Source organism: Rhinolophus ferrumequinum, chromosome 17, assembly GCF_004115265.2.
Source record: "Rhinolophus ferrumequinum isolate MPI-CBG mRhiFer1 chromosome 17, mRhiFer1_v1.p, whole genome shotgun sequence".
Lineage (NCBI taxonomy): Eukaryota > Metazoa > Chordata > Mammalia > Chiroptera > Rhinolophidae > Rhinolophus > Rhinolophus ferrumequinum.
The window spans coordinates 28,043,990-28,065,205 of NC_046300.1; the positions used below are offsets into that span (position 1 = coordinate 28,043,990).

General features: G+C 36.3%; 1 protein-coding gene across 1 annotated transcript in view; it reads right to left on the reverse strand.

The window, feature by feature from the left end:
- KCNH8 (potassium voltage-gated channel subfamily H member 8) overlaps positions 1 to 21,216 on the reverse strand; it is a 312,183-nt gene that overhangs the window by 55,579 nt on the left and 235,388 nt on the right. Inside the window, exons 9-11 of the mRNA XM_033131443.1 lie at positions 10,324 to 10,523; positions 9,203 to 9,452; positions 3,512 to 3,726 (exon numbers count right to left, since the gene is read on the reverse strand). Of these exons, the coding sequence (XP_032987334.1) occupies positions 3,512 to 3,726; positions 9,203 to 9,452; positions 10,324 to 10,523 (665 nt within the window). The remainder of the gene's footprint in view (positions 1 to 3,511; positions 3,727 to 9,202; positions 9,453 to 10,323; positions 10,524 to 21,216) is intronic.

Below are 21,216 nucleotides of genomic sequence, written 5' to 3' on the forward strand. Positions count from 1 at the left end.
TGAAGGGAGAACATAGAAGAGGGGAGGAGAGAGGTGCGAGGAATAATAAGGAGTTGGACAATGTGGCAGAGTGGTCTCCTGATTTTTAAGAACAAGGATATATAGACAAGTTACATTTATATTGTTTGCATTTCTATTATGCAAATGTTAGTCCTTCTAGAATGTACTGAGCAACCTTCCACAAAGGCTTGAACCCACCCAAAATCCTGTGTGATTGGATATTTTTGTTTGTGTGTGCATGGAACTTAAGGGAAAGAGCTGGGTTCTACATTGGTCTGACACCAGAGCAGAGTTGTAGAGCATAGAGGAGGAATCCATAACTACAGGTTATCATCAGAATATAAGCTCCCCTGAAAGTCACAGTATGTTAGAAACAGGGCAAGAATTTCTCCCCAGGGCATGGAATTATGGGGGAGGGTGGTCCAAATTTATCCAACCTTTAGAAGGCATAGCATCCCAGTATCTTAGAAATATATGTGCACAGAGGTTTCAAGTGATGAAGGATTAGGAAATACGAAACAATACAGGTTTCAGAGACAAGCTCCAGTTCTATTTGCCCTTAAAAATGTAGCTCCTAGGGAGCCCTCTGTAAAGAAGCAATACTTTTGGTTCCAGCCATAATGAAATAACTGATATTGAACGAACATTCCAGTAAGAAAAGAATTACAGAGCTGGGCGAAATACATAAAATAACTGCAAGCACTGGAGAGCAAGCCACTCAGTAAGATTTGGAGGGCTGTGACCCCTGAGAAGGGGAAAGACACCAAGGTAAGCACCACATTTATTCAGCTGTTTTCCTGAGGGAATTGGCTCTTTCAGTGTGAGGCGAAATAGTGTAGACTAGAAAGGAGCAAACTTACTGGTGGAGGAGACAAAAGACGAAGTTCAGGTGTACCAAACCACCTGGGGTTTGAGGAATAAAATCCCGGAGAGGAGGTAATTGCATGAATGTGGCCCTTGAGGCACTGTCCAGCTCTGAACTTGAGCATACACAGGGCGATGCTCTAAGAAACTCAGAAGAAAACAGCAACTGGGAGGCTAAATGGGGAGCAGAGGTTTCAGCGATGCCGAAAGGAGATGGGGGCTGGAGTTCACGCCCTGCCAAATCTGGGGGCCTTGAGAAACATCCAAGGCTTTTAGCTGAGATGGTGGAAAAACTGTTTTAGGAGAGAGGGCCACACCTCCAGCATAAGGGCAAAACTGAAATAGATCAGCCTAACAAACCTACTGTGTTTCCCCGAAAATAAGACCTAGCCAGAAAATCAACTCTAGTGCGTTTTTTGGAGCAAAAATTAATATAAGACTAGGTCTTATTTTACTGTAATATTAGACTGGGTCTTATATAATATAATAATATAATATAATATAATATAATATAATATAATATAATATAATATAATATAATATAATACCGGGTCTAATCTAATCTAATCTACTATAATACCTGGTCTCATATAATATAATATGGTATAATATAAGACCAGGTCTTATATTAATTATTGCTCCAAAAGACGCATTAGAGCTGATTGTCCGGCTAGGTCTTATTCTCGAGGAAAGAGGGTAAGAGGAGAAATGGACAGAAGGAAAGTGACTTTCTGGTACTCTATCTGTCTGCCAAAACAAAACTTTATCCTATTTGCAGGAAAATGACATAAACAGTCTTTCATGAGCAACATCAGCATTTAAACAAAATTATGACATTGCCCCAAAAAAGGGACCAACTGACCAAAAAAACCCCAAAAATCAAACAAACAAACAAAAAAACCCCAGGAAGAATAATAGGTAATGAAAATAGTCCTATAAGCAATTCAGACACTGAAGTTTTGAAATCACTATGATTACTGTTTTAGCAAATAAAAAAGAAAAGAATAAAAAATTTCATCAAACATAAGGATCCTTCAAAAGTAATCAAATAAAAAGGAAGTAGGGGCCGAGATCTAGTATTTTCCATTTGTCTGTGCCAACGAATGTTGACTATTTCTCTCTTCTCTCATTTTTTCTTCCTCTGTTGGTTGCTTCTACCCCCTAGCTCACCTCCACTCTTCAAAAATAGTTGTCATATTAGGCTGTCATGGAAAGCACAAAAGGTGCCTGTAGTTTTAAATTTTGAGCTATTGAACGGGAAGGCATGAAAAGTATCTTCATGAGAAGAGACAACATAACTAATAGAAAGTGTACAGATTTAAAACTGACAGATACCTGTGCTCACACACTGTCCCTGCCACCTACAGATTTCTGTGATCACAGACAAGTTATTAAGCATTCTGCATCTGTTTTCTGTTCCATAAAAACTGATTGACACTTAACCTTAAAAACGAATTTTAAGCACTAAACGAGATGCTTTATACAAGCACAGTGCTTAGCACAAATAGATTCCCAATAAATATTGATGCCACCTTTGCTGTTTCTTATCATCAGCAGAGGAAGCACACATTCAAAACCAGTAATCTTGAACTTCGGAATGGGATACCGTCTGTGTATTGACTGGCATTTGATATCCTCAACCAAGAAGAAGTAATACACAATTTGGATTCTTTCTCTATCATTCAAAGTGGAAAATTCCAGGGGTGCCAAAAACATGCATACACGCGACTTGCATTCATCTTTTGTTATCAGTGTATATCGAGTATTACAATTTTAACACAGTTTTTTTCCTTTCTTAAAACGTGTGTACATTTTTTTGGCACCCTCTGTATTAGTGCCTAACAAAATATCTGCACATTATGGGTTAGTCAAAACAATAGCTTCTTAAACCCTTAGGAAAGAAATTGGGTAAATATCTGGGCCAAAGCTCAAGACAGCAAATCCAGGCTTTTGTTGTCACAGAATGCTATGCATGCTCTGGCTTGCCTTTCAACAATCATTCCTATTAAATCATTTGTCCCTCTGACACATCTGATGAAGTCATGTTCACGAGCAGCTTAATCACAGGACGCAGTGTAGTACATATTTTGACTAGAAAGCTGTTTGTATAAACTGAAACTTGTAACAAATATATAATTTCATAAAATGCTCATTATGCTTTCAGTGTGGCAATCTTCGGCTTGAATCTTTTTATGCATATTTAGTCATTTTATGATAGACTTTTGGGTACTGGTTAACAAAAGATTATTCTTAAGCAAAATTCATATTCTTGAGCAAGTGGAGTAGTGAACAATTACAAACACAGCAAACTCTGAACCTTATACTCTATCTGGAAATCTTTAAATACTGGAGAAATCATACATTTTTAGCTAAATATTATATCACTGAAATTGATCCTAGTTATAAGCACATGAATATAAGCAAGAAAAACACTGGGTTACAGTATTCATAAAGAATACTTTCCCAGAATGTTGATAACAAACTTCAACGTTGACTTCTATTATAGCGATTATTTTACTGCTCAACTAGTGGCTGAATAGTCATACCTTATACATTCAGAGACTTTTTAGAGTGAGGTCATGACATGTGCCTTTATCTCCAGGCCCCGTGTTATTAGGTCTCAGGCTTAATTAGAAGTGAGACTTACATCACTCTCATGACCTTCCCGAAGATTGTATGTGAGGTCATGCTGAATGTCTTCCACAAACTTGTGAGCATATTCTGGGTAAAGGTCTAGCACTTCAAAGAGTCCTTTGAGGATGATACACTGAAGATCACAGTAGGTTAAAGCCTTCACATCTGCATTGGTCTTGATCACTTGGTCCTTAATTGATAGATTTGCTCCAATTAAATCCCCTTTCCCTTGAAACAGAGAAAAAAGAGACATGCCACTTTAAAGAAAAACAAGCTTTGGACCAGTAACTTCATTTGACTTACAGTCTTCATTTCTCAAAGATTACACTGAAAAGACAAGAGGAACCTTTATCTGGTGCAGGATTTCTCAACCTCAGCCTGATAATTTTTTGTTGGGGGGAGAGGGGCTATTCTGTAAATAGTAGAATGTTTAGCAGCAGCTCACACTCTCTGTCCCCAGTGGGGAGAACCAAAATATCTTCAGACATTACCAAATGTCCCCTGGTGGGTGAAACTGCTCTCAGTCGAGAATACTGGTCTAGGTAGAAGATAAAGGCTAGGAGACCTAGAGTTAGGAAGCATAAACCATGGATAGGCTCCAGACGGGTCCCACACAGGATTCGGTAAATGAATTTAGCCAAACCATTTGATATTTGTGTCACAGTCATTTTAACAGTTGAAGGGCAGCAATAATGGCTCAGATTTGTCTGCGTGCAGAAAGGCTCTGTGAGTCTAAGGTGAGACCATCAAGAAGTGTATTTATAATTTGGATTCCAGCACTTTGGACAGTGATATAAGCATTGCCATTAGCTTTCTATCATACTCAGGTCACTTATTTTATTTCTAAACAGGTGATATGGGAGGAGGAGCCTTCCATCTCTCTTCTCAGAGTTGGGAGGCAGGATAACTATTGGACATTATGGACAATGAAATCTGCTACATAAAAAAGTAAAAGCACAAGTCACACTTCTAGTGCTCTGTGACAGTGTAAAAACCCCATTTTCTTAATTGAAAAAGAAGCTCTTCATTAGTGCCACTGGGGGGTGAGAGGATCTAATGATACTTTATCCAACTTATCTGTGCCCCATACCCCATATATGACATCTGATATTTTGCCTGCACTCAGTCTTAGGCTGGAATTCACCTGTCTGGGAACTAGTTTGTTTCCTTGAGTTTTTTGATTAGATAATATTAGGCAATTTATTTGAATCTTTAAAATGTTTAAATTGATTTGAATCAGTTTAACTTAGCAGGAAGGTGAGCATAACTGTAAGTGCTAACAAAAAGCTGATTACAGCTTCAGATTTATTTTAGACCGCCATTAATTCATTCAGCATCCATGCAAGAAATACGACAGAAAATCCATTCAATTCTCAGACAAACGTAGGTTAAAAGCTGAGGTGATATGACCAGGCATACAGAGGACGTGGTATTAGATTCATGGCCATAGCTTAGGAGTTTCTGTGTCTTTGTTCTCAAATAGTATCATACGTGGGCTTTAACTTTTTTTTTTTCTTTTATGGCCACTTTGCTCCATTTCATATGGAACCAACAACCAACAATTGACCAACCAAAAAACTCACCAAGCAAATAATATCTTTGGAATGTTATAGTACAAATTGCCCATGTCAGTCCCCTATTCAATTAAATTTTTAAACTGATAAGCTTTTATTTTTTGTTGTGTTCAGCATTTCTGGAAGCAAAGTCCCTGGAATGTAGCAGCCTTCAATAAAAGATTTATTGAATTTGATAGTACAAGGAAACATGCTAAATTAACCATGTATACCTAAGATATTAATAAATTTTTATGGCAGATAATAAATTGAGTTTTAAAATTATTGAATTATATCTAGGTATTATCTTCAAATTAATATTGGATTTAAACCTATTAGGCAGAAGGAAAAAAGACTAAAATCTATATTTATAGACACTAAGGGAAGAAATAGCCACATGATGCTGAAGAATTCCAGTTTGGTTCATTGTTGTCACCCATACCGCTACACTTGGAAATTTTGTTTCTTGCACATTTTATTAGAAATCTAAATTGTTGCTCACAAACTCAAAGTTGGGTACTGAGGCAAAATGTAAATTGAATTCAGCAAACTTTCAAATTCTGTGTATACGAGGAAAACGTATCATGATGCACTCACTGTCTCGCCACGAAGAGCATTCACACTTCCAAGCAACTGGCATTTGGAATAATTTTAGGGTCACCATACTTTCATATGTTAGGTGACCATAATATAATTCTTTCAGCCTCAATGACCCCAGCTATATAAACAGCACCAACATCCTGCCAAACTTTGCACCCTAGGGAAAACTTCCTGTTTATTTCTTCATTCAGTGAATGTTTATGGAGTACTGACATGAATGCAGGGCCTCGGCTTGAGCCCTGGCAAGCAGGCACTGGTAAATAATAACATGCTTCTCACCCTCACTAATTTTAATGCCTTGTGGATTCCTTACTCTTAGATCTAAGTCCTTTCTTAATTGCTCTGAATTTCAGTATCCTTATTTCTAAAAGAAGAGAAATATCTACGGTCCCTTACAGTCTACATTTTTCTGAATTCTATTATTGATGTTTGCTAATCAGTTATTCTCCCATTGGGGGGAAATGTTGATGAGATGCATCTGCAAACCATCCGGGTTAGAGCTACTATAGCTTATGTTTAATTATAATTAGGCAGATAATGCCATCTGTGAAGAGCACAATCATAGGTGCTTTGTCGTTTTCTTTCAAAATTAAACAACAGTGAAGAAATTGGTGAGAAAACATAGTTAACAGGACATGAAATGAAGGTGCACAAGGCAAACAAATTCTGTCCCCATAACAAATCGCCTCCTCTGAGCCAACCGTCTCCCAGGCTTTAGATTAAGAAATGCCTTCATGTATTGATTGGACAATGGAGTTGTTTGAATAAGTTATAATTTGACAGCTGTTTGGTGATACTCCTTCCCTATAACATTATATATTAATTCATTTTGTTGGCAGAATGAGCATGTATTAAATACCTACAGATCAAATATGAAGCCATGTGCCTAAGTTTATCAAAACTGATTTATTTGAATTGGCACCTATAAGACAATATTACCCATAAGAAAGTGAAATAGTTAATCGCCACTGAAATAATGTTAACCATAGAGGGAAAATATTAATAATTTATTATCTCTGTTTTGGTTTAGTCCCAATACTACATACTCATGTTTAGAATGGCCATGTGGTAATTTGCACTTCAATCACTTTTGATAGATACATGGTAGAAGCAAAGATGTGAAAATGTTAATCATGGAAATCACAGTTTATGGAGGAAATTGGGGCCAGAGCAAAAGGCAATGGATTAAATCTTTTAGCTGTAAGTAGAATTTTTTTGAAATAAGGAAATCCAGTTGAATTATGTATTTTGAATGATGGTTATTACAAGAAGTCATCAAATTTGTACCCATTGTACCTTAACGTTATGGATGATGCCTTCATATTCCATTCTGAGAATTCTTGCTAGTTACCCAATTAAAAAATCCACCGCAATTTTGGAAAAAAACTCACATATATGTTTAAAAATGGTGCATTATTTTTGCTGACATGTATATCAAATCATAGGTTCTGGAAAAATATATATACATATGTCTTTTAAAAAGCAGGCTGTGTCAATAGGCAGGCTATAAAACTTCCAGTGCTACTGAGGAAATACATGCAAAAGTATTTTATGGGTACAGTTAAGTGTCTGAAGCAAATTTAGAAATAATTGTCACTTTTAATTTAGAATCACAGAATGATAGAATGACTGGCCTTTAACTTCACAAAGTTGAGAAGTGGGCAGAATGAGTGTTAAATTTTCTCTTAAAAAAATACACCCATATCGAGTTTCACTCTAACACTGATAATGAGATGGCCAAGCTGATAATAAACTCTTTGAGTTGCTATTGTGTGTGTGTGTGTGTGTGTGTGTATGTGTGTGTGTGTGTGTATATATATATATATATATATTTTTTTTTTAATTAAGGAGTAAAACGTAAGGGGGTGAATCAATAATTGAGCCAAAATTTTGAAAGGCAAGCCCTACCTTTTCTCTGGTAAGTGGTAAACTGAAGTCAACATGAAGCAATAAGAAGCATGTGAGTATTTCACCATTCACTAGCCTCTATCACCTCACCTTTAATTGGGGAAAATCACACCAACCTCACAGGGTTGCAAGATTTAAATTGGATAATGGACATAAAACACCCGGCTCATCTTAAGGATTCAATGAGTATTAGTTTTCTTCTCTCTTCCAAATTATAACCTGTCTTGAAGCTTCCTGTCTAGAATCCAGAGATTGCAGGCTAACAATGATTATACGGAATAACATAATGATTTTTATGAGAGTTTATTCTTAATGCATAATCATTTCTACACTATTTTTAGTACAGACAAAACTTAATTTTCATGTTTTTCTGAGAATTGATTTTTCACAAAAAATACAGAAATGGCTTCTTAAAATTGACCAGCTATTTTGCCAAGAGTCAGTATACATCATGATTAATAATCTGGCCTTAGGAATCAGAAAGAATTGTATTCATTTTCTTACCACAGTGCTCCCCCCTTATTTGAGGTTTTGATTTCTGCAGTTTCAGTTACCTGCAGTCAAGTGTAGTCCGAAAAAAATAAATGGAAAATTCCAGAAATAAACAATTCATCAGCTTTAAATTGTGCACCAGTCTGAATAGCATGATGACAGCTTATCCCATCCCACCTCGGATGTGAATTATCCTTCTGTCCAGCGTGTCCACCCTGTGTGTGCTCCCTGCCTGTTAGTCATTTAGTAGCCATCTAGGTAATCAGATCAATTGTCACAGGATCACAATGCTTGTGTTCAGGCCACCCTTATTTCTCTTACTAATGTCCCCAAAGTACAAGAATAGTGATGCTGACAATTCGGATATGCCAAAGAGAAGCCATAAAGTGCTTCCCTTGAGTGAAAAAGTAAAAGTTCTCGACTTAATAATGAAAGAAAGAAATTATATGCTGAAGTTGCTAAGAATGAATCTCCTGTCCGTGAAATTATAAAAAAGGTAAAAGAAATCCATGCTAGTTTTTCTGTCGCACCTCAAAGTACAAAAGTTAAGCCACAGTGCATGATAAGTGTTTAGTTAAGATGGAAAAGGCATTAAATTTATGAGTGGAAGACATGAATAGAAATATATACAGAGGGTGCCCAAAAAGTGTATACATATTTTAAGAAAGGAAAAAACTGTATTAAAATTGTAATACTCAATATACACTGATAACAAAAGAATGCAAGTCATGTGTATGCACTTTTTTGGCACCCCCGGTATATATGGATTGATACTATATGCAGTATCAGGCATCCACTGGGGGTCTTGGAACGTATCCCCATCAGATAAGGGGAGACTACTATATGTGATTTGGGGCAAGTTAACTAAGATACAATTTATTCATTTGTAAAATGGGAATAATAGTTAAACGGCTGGATTTTTAACAAGAATCAAACAATATGTTGGATATAACACTTAGCACACTGTAAATTCAATATGAAGCACAACAATTAATAATAAAATAGTTGGCAAATTAAACCCATATGAAGAAAATTCTGAGTCCATATCTGCATCCATAATTATCCTAATCTATGGCAGTTTTTTCCCCCATTTTATCTCCTTAACTCATGCTCCAGAGGAAAATTTCACGGAGCTTTCATCTCCGACCTACCAAGAATAGCCAGCACCATGCTGTCTTTCAGAACCTCCATGGAGCCCGAGCAGACAAAGTAGATGGCCTGCAAAGCATCTCCTTGACGCAGCAGATACTCCCCGGGAGCACAGAAAGAGGTTTTGATGTGTAGAGACAGAGACCTGAGGCAGCCCCGGCTGGCACACTCAAAAAGGGACAACTGTAAGATTTCCTTGTTCAAGTGCATAGTGATGTCAGAACGCAGCTCATCTGGAAAGTCTTTCAGAAGCTGTCAAAGAAGATGAAAGAGGAAATCAAGTTGGGGTACGTCTAGTTTAATTTATTTACTTTGCAATACAACAGGGATGTTCTTCCCACTGTTTGACCAACCTGAGTACAGAAGAGGAAATATCTGTAAGAGATTGGAGAGATATGTCAATGACTGTGACCCCAGTTACGTGTTACTGAATAATTAGCCGAAAAGAAGTCTAGAGAAATAGAATCAATTAATAAGACTCTAGAATGAAAACGTACAGCTCATTGTGACTTGCTTCTCACAGACTCCTACTCAAGACAGAAGATATGGAATGTGGACCTTTCAGTGTTTCCTCTGGTGTCATGATTATATGAAGAGAGAAACCAAATAATCACTTAAGAAGTGTTGATTACTGGTTTGGTTGAAGATTTGGTGGAATGATTGCTTGATTTATATGATATCCTTTTTATAGTGGTGGTCTGGGGTGTTTCTGGAAGTCCAGAAATACCTTTGCTGAAAAACTTTTTTTTTTTTTTTTTTTTACTTTGTTGGTTTTAAAGGCAAACATTAATTTGATTAATCTAATATTCAAAAATTATGGTTTGACCATTCAATTGTCATAAGAATTGGTTCCTTTCAAAGAAGGTTCAGAAGAATGAAAATAAGTCTAATTGATTAACCAAAATAATGAGTTATGTAAATCATCGATCAATCCAAGTGGCATCGTGACAACATAAGCCAAAGCAGAAGAAAGATTGGGTTTCTCAAAGGATTAAACAACAAAGAGATAAATAAGTCGGTAGGTGTGTTCTTCGCTTCTGAGACCTACATGAGGGAACCTCGCTTTTTACCTTAGAATATGTGCTTTCTGCCTAAAGCCGTCAACATGAGAAATGAACATTACCTCATTTGAATCTATTCCATTGTTGACTGACCAGGTTGTTTGGAAATATTCGAGCATCCTCTGCTTGAGCTGCTGGGGCAAGTGATGGACACGTATGAAGTCTTTCAGATCCTTAGTTCTAGTGTGATAGAGGGACCATCTGGAGTACATCCTCTGTATGATTGCTGTCACATTTCCAAACACCAAGGCATGCATCAAGGCTGAGAAGAAAAACACAACATAGAATGGGAGAGAAATATGGTGGAGGAGTTCACCCCTTCAGTTTAGATTTATGGTTGATATATCCTAAGTCAGAGCAGAGTACGCTTATGTGGCCACGTTGATACAGCTATTTTGGTACAAGCATTTTGGTGTAGCCATTTTGTCACAGGTGCATCCTGATGCAGTCATTTTGATTCCCTATGGTTTGATCAGAGTAAAAATGTCTTTTAAAAGTACTTACTAACATGCAAAATAGGCCTCTTTGACCCAGACTTAATCTGCTAGCTGCCATTCTGGCTATGACAAACTTTTATTTTATACTTTATTTACATCTGTATTATTTTAATAGTTCTGTGCAGTTTAAGAGCTAGGATGAAATTGTTTTAATTAATAAAATTAGCCATAAAGTTAAAATTGAATAGTTACTTTTGCTGTAATAAAAACACATTAGAAAAATAAGTCTATTATAACCAGTTAGCCTTTATGGGAATATGAGTCTCTTCCCCAAAGCCATCATTTAAAATTGGTTTTAGGCTATTAAATATGACTTTTCTATTACTAAAGGTACCAAGAAAGTTGTTGGAAATGTAACTGAGGCTTTCCCAAGCAACTGAAGCTGAGCTGAATAGGGCTCCAATTCTCTACCGCACCCCAACTACACAGTCACTTTAATTTTAAGGGAGATACCAGAAAATCTGAGACCATTTGAGAAACAAATGAAGTCACAGAGGAAAACCAGGTATTCTGCTTAGAGTCCTCACTGACATCTTGAGAAGAGCCAGGTTGTATATACGCGTATAGATGTGACTCCTGTTTAGATGAGGCTTCTCAGGTCAGAGAGCATTTAACCCCCATTTCCTTGCGGACTCTTCCCCTGCCTGAAACCAATACCAGAATGTAATGAGATAGACTTTGTTCATCAGAATTTGAGGCTGGATGGGGTTGTGGATTGTGTTTTCTACCAGAAACACATAGAGTGACCAGATGGGCTTCATTTTCCAGGAGTTGCCTGCGGTAGGCAGTGGTTGGTATCACGAAGTCAGAAAAGGCATGACAGGATTTGCACTAAATTGTTAGCTGAATATAGAATGGCTTCTGCGGATACCAGCAGAAAGCCCAAGAAGGACTTGGACCCACCTGGGGCTGTGAAACTGGGGAGATGATGTACTTATATTTATGGGCAGACCAGTTCTCAGGGACATTCAGATTTCAGCCCCTATCCCGATCCTGGGATGGGATTGGCAATGAGGTAAGAAGCTCAGGGACTGGGTGAAATAATCAGTTTTAGTATTTTTTTGGTAAACAAACAAAACAAAACAAAAAACCTGAAAATTTAGTAGTTTGTCAAATTAAAGGATCTATCAATTTGTCCCTGTATCCAAATCTCAGCATCCAAGGAGCTATGTTAAAAGTTTCTTAGCATCAAAATGGATACAGTGGTACAAATGTTTCAACGTGTTATTGCATGTATACTACCAAATATTGTAGGATAACCCCCATTCAAATTCCTTGTTTCTAAATATTTATTAGAAATTAGTAACCATTGGCATACCAATTTCAATCTCATCTAACACTAGAATTAAAATTCTTTATCAGGTTATTATATGTCATCATTTTCTATGGAAAATATGATCACTATGCTTATAGTCACCCCATAGTAACAAGGAAAGATTCAATAGTTCAGAAAAGTTACTAGAATAGGGTTAAAGGTAGGGTCTATGTAAAGGAGGCAATATAATACTACAGAGAAAATATAGACTTCGGAATCAGACACGTCCAGATTTGAGTCCTGACTTTGACACTTTCTAATTGTTGTGAACTTGGCAAGATACATAATTTCCATACAGGGACTATATGTGAATGGACATAATAATATCTTACCCATAGGGTTATTTGAGTTTTAAAGGGTGAAAATTGTGACAAGGATTAAAAACGTACAAATTGCCAGTTACAAAAATAGTCACGGGAATGTAAAGTACAGCGAATGTAGTCATTAATGTTGTAATAACTACCGTACTTCTCCGAAAATAAGACCTAGCTGGACCATCAGCTCTAATGCGTCTTTTGGAGCAAAAATTAATATAAGACCCAGTCTTATTTTACTATAATATAAGACCGGGTCTTACATAATATAATATAAGACCGGGTCTTATATAGTCTAATCTAATCTAAGACTGGGTCTTTATATTAATTTTTGCTCCAAAAGATGCATTAGAGCTGATGGTCTGGCTAGGTCTTGTTTTCGGGGAAACACAGTATGTATCGTGTCAGATGGGTACTACACTTATCAGAGTGATCACTGGGTAAGGTATATAAATGTCTAATCATTATGTTGTACATCTGAAATTGATGCAATATTATATGTTAACTGCAATTGAAAAAAATAAATTTAAAAGAAGTTAATACACATATTTAAAGTGCCTAATATTTGTGTGGAAAACAGTGAGGGCTCAATTTATCTTAATTTTTCCCATGAGAGTGATGGGTTATCATGAATCTTTAACATGCTCAATGGAGTAAAATTAGGGGAAAAGAACTCAGATTTAAGATTCTCCATCAACTTCTGAAATAATTAAGAGTGGTTCTGGGGGAAATAACTTCTTGATAAGAGGAATTCAAGAAATATTTAATAAGTGCCTGCTAAATGCAAGCGTATGTAAGTATATAGTCTTCCCAAATTTTCAAAAATGAAATGTCTTCCAAGCAGAGCAAAAATGTTCCAAGAAAAATTATATTGCTTAACAATTTACTGTTGGATGGTTCTTGGTGAATTCTAAATAGAGGTTCATTCTTCTGTATGTATTTAGAAGCATAACAGTTCTGCTGTTTAAATACTATTTTATTTGGAAGAAGAGACCTCTGTTTATGATAAACACTCTGTGAAGAAAAGAGCTAATTCTGTTCCAAGTAAAAGAACTCAAACACCAATTTCAGGCTACGTTAATATACTTATGGGCTCCATGTCTGAAAGCCCTACCATCTGTAAAAATATGTAATTGTCTTTTACGGAGATTAACCTGAATACCGAGAACAATTTTATTTCATTTATTTTAACACTGCTTTCCTTAATTATGTGTATGATTTTAACTTTGCTTAATTATAATGTGTGCAAAGCATATAATGTAAGAGAAGTAATATATATGTTCAGATCATTTAGCATCTTAATTGTACACTATCAATAAAATGAATTACTGGATTAATTATAGAATTCATAAGTGTTGTTGGAAAGTACTAGTCTATGTCAGAGGCACCATAATTTTAAAATCTCCTTTCAGCATAGAAAGATACTTCTAATTTCAGTAGTTAAAAACTGAAACCCTAGCTCTCATAGTTTCTCAGTTTCCAAAGTTATCATTGCCTTTTTGTCACTGGTTATAATTTTCACATTGGCACAGAGTATGTATAAGTGTCAGTCCAAATCTTTCCATCTGCTATGAAAGTTTGACTCGAGAACTTCCATATCCAGGTCCGTTTGGAAATTATTTTCCTTTTACTCCTGGCATATTTACTCCTGGCATGTATATAATTCTTAAAGTAGCATGGTAGGCCTACTGCTGAGTCTGTGGGAGGCTCTTTTTCTCTGTGTGTAGAAGTTTCATATAAAATACATTTTGTAAAATCTCATCTTAATATCAGGTCTTTGAAGAAACCTCAACAATTGGGATCTCAGAAGAAAGTAAATAGACTCAAATGAAAATGCACTCCGATAGGATTGCCTGGCTTCTCCTTCTCCTTTCCCTTTCCTGCTTTCCTTTCCCCCTTTTCTTTCTTCTCTTCCCTTCTTCTCCCCCACACCCTCTTTCCCCACCTCTCTGGATTTGGGGCACTATTGCTCTCCTGAGGTATAGCATCATAGCTGATTTCTTTTTTCCCTCTTTACAAAGTCTTGATTGAGGCAGAGAAAGGTAACTTTGCACTGGGAAAAGCCTGGCAGACAAGTGGTCCAAGCCAACATCACCAGTAATGAAACAAGCAGGTATTATCTTGTGTTTCTGATGTTATGCATTGAAAAAGACATAACATCAGTTTTGTGGTATCCTGGCAGAAATGCACAACCTGGATTTAATTATGAGAAAACATCAGACAGACTCAAATTGAAGGACCTTCAACAAAATAACTTGTTTGCAATCTTCAAAAGTGTCCAGGTCATGGAAGTCAAGGAAACTCTAAGGACCTGATTTTCCAGATTAAAGAAACTAAATAGACAAGACAATTAAACGCAGTGCAGAAACCTGAATTGGATTGGGGTAAGAGGATAGTTATAAAGGACATGATTAAAACATACTACATGTACTATAGGTTAGATCAGGAGGTGGCAAACTATGTATGGCCCTTGTTGCTGATTTCTTTAGCTAAATACTTTGCAGTGTCTTCAGAGTCTACATAGGGACTCTACAGAGTCTACACGCTCTTTTCTTCTGTTATAAAAGGAGACCAGAGCTCAGGTTGTGTGTAATCTTAGCTGCCCTCCTTTTCTCTCCCACCTACTCATTGCCCTGGAATTTTCCACTCTTTTCTGCAAGTATACTGGGTTACGGATGGCAGATGGCAGAGAAAACAGAGAGTGAGAACAATTTGCTAAATGATGAATTCAAATGGCAGTGTAAAGATATCTTAAAAACAGCCTGAATTTGTGAACATCATGGCCCATATAGGTCCAATAAAATTATGTCAAGATAGCGTATATAGGATGAGAGGATCTAAGGAAAACCTTGACTGTTAACAGTTTCACTCTACCTTTTTCATGGCAACAATGCCTCATTTAAACTGGACTTGTCCTCAGTGATGAGTCCTCTTCACTAGGAAGCTTTATATAGCCTCGGAGGCTGAGGTGATGGTCCCATCAATTGGGGCTAACTGATTAGGGGACTATTAAGCAGCTATCACTAAGTATGATAGAAGAACTTTTAAAGACTTGGGAAAACGTTCTCAATATATTTTGTTTTATGGAAAAAATGATGTGTAGTTGATATAAATATTGCAGAAAATAGCTGTATATATGTATAAAAAGACTAAAAAGACTGTCTTTCAGTGATGGGATTATACGTAATTTTATTTTTTGTGTGTATTTTCAGGTCTTTAGAAAGTGTGCATTATAAAAGGAAAAATTAAAAGGGAAAAAGAACATTGTCTGCCTAAGTGTCTATTTCCATTACTAAACTGTGAACTTCTAGAAGGGAAGTATCAAGTCTTAGGCATCGTTGTTGTCCCAGCATCTAACCCAGTGCCTAACATAATTTAAGTATGCCATAAATATTTATGAACTGGAAATGAACTTCCGGTAATTTGATAATTTCTCTAAGAAGTTTTATAATCATAAGCAATAGCTTAGAAAAAATATTTTTCATCGAAGGCCTACATTTCTTTTTATTTTAATTAAAGTTTATTGGGGTGATCATGGTTAGTAAAGTTACATGGGTTTCAAATGTACAATTCTGTAATACATTGTATATCACATTGTGTGTTCACCACCCAGAGTCAGTTCTCCTTCCATCACCACATATATGATCCCATTTACTCTCATTTGCCACCTCCCTCCCCCCTTACTCTCTGGTAACCACTACACGATTGTCTATGTCTATCAGTTTTTATTTCTTTGTTTGTCTTGTTCCTTTGTTGTTTTCAGTTTTACATACCACATATCAGTGAAATCGGCTTTTTCTGTCTGACTTATTTCGCTTAGCATAATAATCTCAAGATCTATCCATGTTGTCTCAAATGGCACTACTTCATCTTTTCTTATGGTGGAATAGTATTCCATTGTGTATATAAACTGCATCTTCTTTATCCAATCATCTATTGAAGGACACTTTGGTTGCTTCCATGTCTTGGCCACCATAAATAAAGATACAATGAACATCGGAGCACATATATCTTTACAGTAAATGTTTTCAGATTTTTTGGGTAGATACCCAGTAGAGGGATTGCTGGGTCATATGGTAATTCTATTCTTAATTTTTTGAGGAACCTCCACACTGCCTTCCATAGCGGCTACACCAGTCTGCATTCCCACCAACAGTGTATGAGGGTTCCTTTTTCTCCACAGCCTCTCCAACACTTGTTACTATTTGTCTTGTTGATGATAGCCATTCTAACAGATATGAGGTGATATCTCATTGTGAATTTGATTTGTATTTCCCTAATTACTAGTGAATTTGAGCATCTTTTCATATGTCTATTGGCCATCTGTATATCCTCTTTGGAGAAATGTCTGTTCAGGTCCTCCACCCATTTTTTAATTGGATTGCTTGGTTTTTTGTTTTTGAGTTGTATGAGTTCCTTATATATTTTGGATATTAGCCCCTTATCGGAGGCGTTGTTTGCAAAAGTCTTCTCCCATTCAGTTGGTTGCGTCTTTATTTTGTAGCTTAGAAAATTTATGATGAACAGTTCAAACCCATCCCTTCATCCTCTTCCCAACCCCAAAGACAATCATTTAAAATTATTTATTTTAGGTCTTATTATGATTATAACCAATATTTTAGATGACATAGTTTTACTTCTATTGCTTGACTTGTCATGTTTGGACAACATCTAAAAACAACCTGACAGGAAGGGTAAAAATTCAGTTTACTGCTACCCCCCTTCTCCTTTCACACTTGATAGTTATATTCTTAGCTCATCTGTTATAATTTTACAAGGTAAAATTAATATCAAGGATACACATTGATAAAATTGGAAAAATACTAAAAGAATAGCTCACTGAGATTTCTCAAAGTAAACAGACCCATGGAATCACCCTTCCACCTCCCACCTCCCTTGTGTCCCCTTCACGTCCACTAACCAGCATCCTCATGAAAGGTAACCACAGTTATGAATTATATTGCAATCAATAAGCTTTGTCTCCTTTTGAACTTTCTCTAAGCAAAATCATACAATATACTTTTTTTGTGTCTGGCTTCTCTGTTCAGCATGGAGTTTGTAAGATTCATCCCTGTGGTTGCAAGACATAATAGTTCATTTTTTCTCATTACTGTATAGTACTCTATTGAATAATTATTCCACAATTTACTTATTTGTTCTCCTATTAATGGGCATTTCCAGTTTGAGATTTGTACAATAATGCTTCTATGGGCATCTATGTATATGTCTTTTGATGTATTTGTGTACGCATTTCCTTTGGATATACACCCAGAAGTGGAATTATTGAGTCAGAGTACAGGTGTGTTCAGATTTGGTAGATACTGACAAAACAGTTGTGCCAATCGATAATCCCATCAACACTATAAGAGAAGTCACGATGTTCCATATCCTCTCAAACACTTAGGGGTGTCAGTGTTTTCAAGTAGACCATTCTGGTGAATGTAAATGCTATCTAATTTTGATCTTAATTTGCATGTGCCTTATGAATACTGTAAAGCATCCTTTTATATGGTTACTGTCTATTTGGGTATGGAAGTCTATGTTTAAAGTTCTTTTTAAAAAAGTTTTTAATGCATTTTAGGGTTGTCTGATCTTTTTTTATTGATTTGTAAAAGTTCTTTATATACACAGGGTGCCAAAAAATGTATATACATTTTAAGAAAGGAAAATCGTATTTAAATTGTAATACTCAATATATACTGATAACAAAAGATGAATACAAGTCACGTTTGACTTCTGCAATTACAAGAGGTGCTCAAAGTGGTTGCCATCAGCGTCCAGACACTTCTGATTATGGTGAACTATTGCCTGAGCAACGTTGACCAAAGTGTCCACTTGTGTACATTTTTTTGGCACCCCTCCCTGCCTGCATAATAGATAAGAAATAAGAGTCCTTTGTCAGATGTTTGCAAATCTCTTCTCCTACCCAGTGGCTTGTCTCTTAACACTCTTAATAATGTCTTGATAAACGGAAGTTCAATTTATCAATCTTTCTTTTATGATCAGGGCTTTCTGTATCATGTTTAAGAAAACATTCTCAAATCCAAGGTCATTAAAAATATTCTCTTATATTACCTTTTAGAAGCTTTATTGTTTTCTCTTTCACATTTAGATCAAAATCCATCTGGAACTCATTTTAATGTACAGTTTTAAGAATCTAATGTACATTTGACCCAGTAACATTTATTGAGAGTATCATTTCCCTTTACACTGCAGTTTCACCTATGTCATAAATAAAGTGATCATCTGTGTGTGGCCTGTTTCTGCACTATCTTGTCTTTGGCCTATTTGTCTGTTTGAGACAACACCTTACTTTGTTAATTACTGTAACTTTATAATACGTCTTGATATCTGTGACACAAATCTTCCAATTTTGTTCTTCTTTATGATTGCTTTGACTAGTTTTGGCTCTGCATTTCTACTAATTTTTAGGAACAGCCTGTGCAAACACACACCCACACGTGTGCGCACACGTACACACACACAAACACACATCTACTGGGATTTTAATTGGCACTGCATTGACTCTTTAGATTAATTCGGGTACAACTGGTATCTTTATAATATCGAGACTTAAAACCATCAACATTGTTTTTGGTTACAAAAACACTTTTAGTGTACAAAACACTACAACTAGTGTTTTGTAGTTTTTCTATGTATTAATATTACACATTTTAAAATATGTGCTTCTACATATTTGATGTTTTTATAATATTTCTTAATATTTTATTTTCTAATTGTTTGTTACTATTAGCATCTAGAAATACAACTGATTTTTACATATTGACCTTGTATCCATCAGTCTTACTAAATCCACTTGTTAATTCTAATAGCTATGTGCGCTTTTAGGATTACTTCTTTGTTTTGGGTGTTCTCAAAGTCACATAGATTTGTCTATGTATGGGTTTTTTTCTCATTATTTTTGCTTAATCTCTGTTCGATAGTTTAAAATATTCTTCCTCTAAATCAGTGGTTTGCACACTTTATAATCACAGATGTTTATATGGAAGTTTCCCCTTGCGTCTTCCTCCTCACACAGCCTATCCGTGCCTCTGCCCCAGACAGTCACCTGGGGTTTTGGCCATCACCTGCAATATTTAATATTGCTACTGTTTTGTACCATGTTTCCCCAAAAATAAGACCTAACCGGAAAATAAGCCCTAGCATGATTTTTCAGGATGACATCCCCTGAACATAAACCCTAATGCGTGTTTTGGAGCAAAAATTAATGTAAGACCCCGTCTTATTTTCGGGGAAACACGGTGGTAAATATTGCATCCCTGTCATTAGCAATTCTATCAGCCTTGTGTGGGAATTCCTAATAAGATTTCAGTCCATGGTATAAATGCTTAATTAAAAAAAATAAACTATTGTGCAGATTTATAGAAATTAAGTGAATAAAATAAATTTACAGTATAGAATGAAATGGATATCTTTCAATAAGTTTACTAGTTTTTACTGAATCCTGGCATTTAAACTCACTGCACCTCTGCTGCCTTATATCTAAATTGGTGTGTTAATAACCTCTACCGCATAGTGTTTGACAATTAAATGAACGAAGTATTTAATATTGTGAGCTCCTATGACTAGTTCTCAAAGTTAAGCAAGTAATTAGTTAATTAGGCAATATTAAAGTGAAGGTATCATTTCTCCGACCCTAGGTAATTGCCACAATAATACAGAGTTACTTCCCACAAACAGAAATTTGGGAAGCTTTAATTAATAAATTCAAGTTTCTGAGATGCCGTTTGGCATTCAGAACCAACAGTTTCCTAAGTGCTGCTCAAGTCACTTAAATGCTTCACTGCTACTTCAAATGAGCACTGGTTTGGTACCAGGATAATTTGCTCAATATACATTTAACAAGTGACAAAGTGACATTATCTAATTATCCCCCATATCTTTTGGCCTCGTGACCAGCATAGCTTCTACTTACAGTGAACAGCAGGGAATAATTTATCCCTTAACAATTTCTGATTCAAGACCACTCACAGTATAGTAGGTGGATCATTAGAGAATAAGCTCAATTATCTAACAGATTCTTCTAATGTCAAATTAGTAGGTTAAGCCTTGAGCATTTCCCAAGATTTGCATTAGGAGTAGAAGACACATGGGCAAATATTAAATAAGTAGAGACTGTGTTTATTTGAAAAATGCTTGTCATTTCTCTAGGCCATCAAGGAGAGCGACAATTATATAAGTCATAATACTGGCTATAAAACAGCCACCCCAGGGTCTGGCACATTGCAGTGCTTTAGAAAATGAGAGTTCCTGTTCTCTACTCCCTAGGCTGTTACTGCTTTACATCAGCAAAGAGCCTGTTACAATGGCTGCAGTCCCAGCATGCTACTTCAGCAACTCTGCCACAAGCACTGCCTTTCCAAGAAATTCCGCCAGTCCTTCGCCCTCCTTCCTCACTGCTTCTGAACTTCCTCACTGATTTGGCACTTAGCATGTACTGCCTGGTCTCGTTAAAACTCTTTTCACATATTTCAGCCTCTGTCTTCCAAACTGGATCCCAAGGTCCTTGAGGGACGGTTCGGCTTTATGCTTTTCACCATAGCCTGGCTGACTCATCGCTCAAAGCCCCACATCCTCATTTCACATCTCTTGTGCAAGGCACCTGGTAGGAACCAACCCCTATTACAAAGTTCAAAACGCTAAGTGCTATTTGGGATTAAAGCCATTAAAAGAATACCATATAGTAACAGGCTTTGGAGGGAATAGTGTGCTGTGGCAAATACTAATAAAACTCTGGTCTAAGAAGAATGCTTACTTGATCCAGGCAGACATCCGTATCTCCTACATACTACTCTATGACAGCAGTCT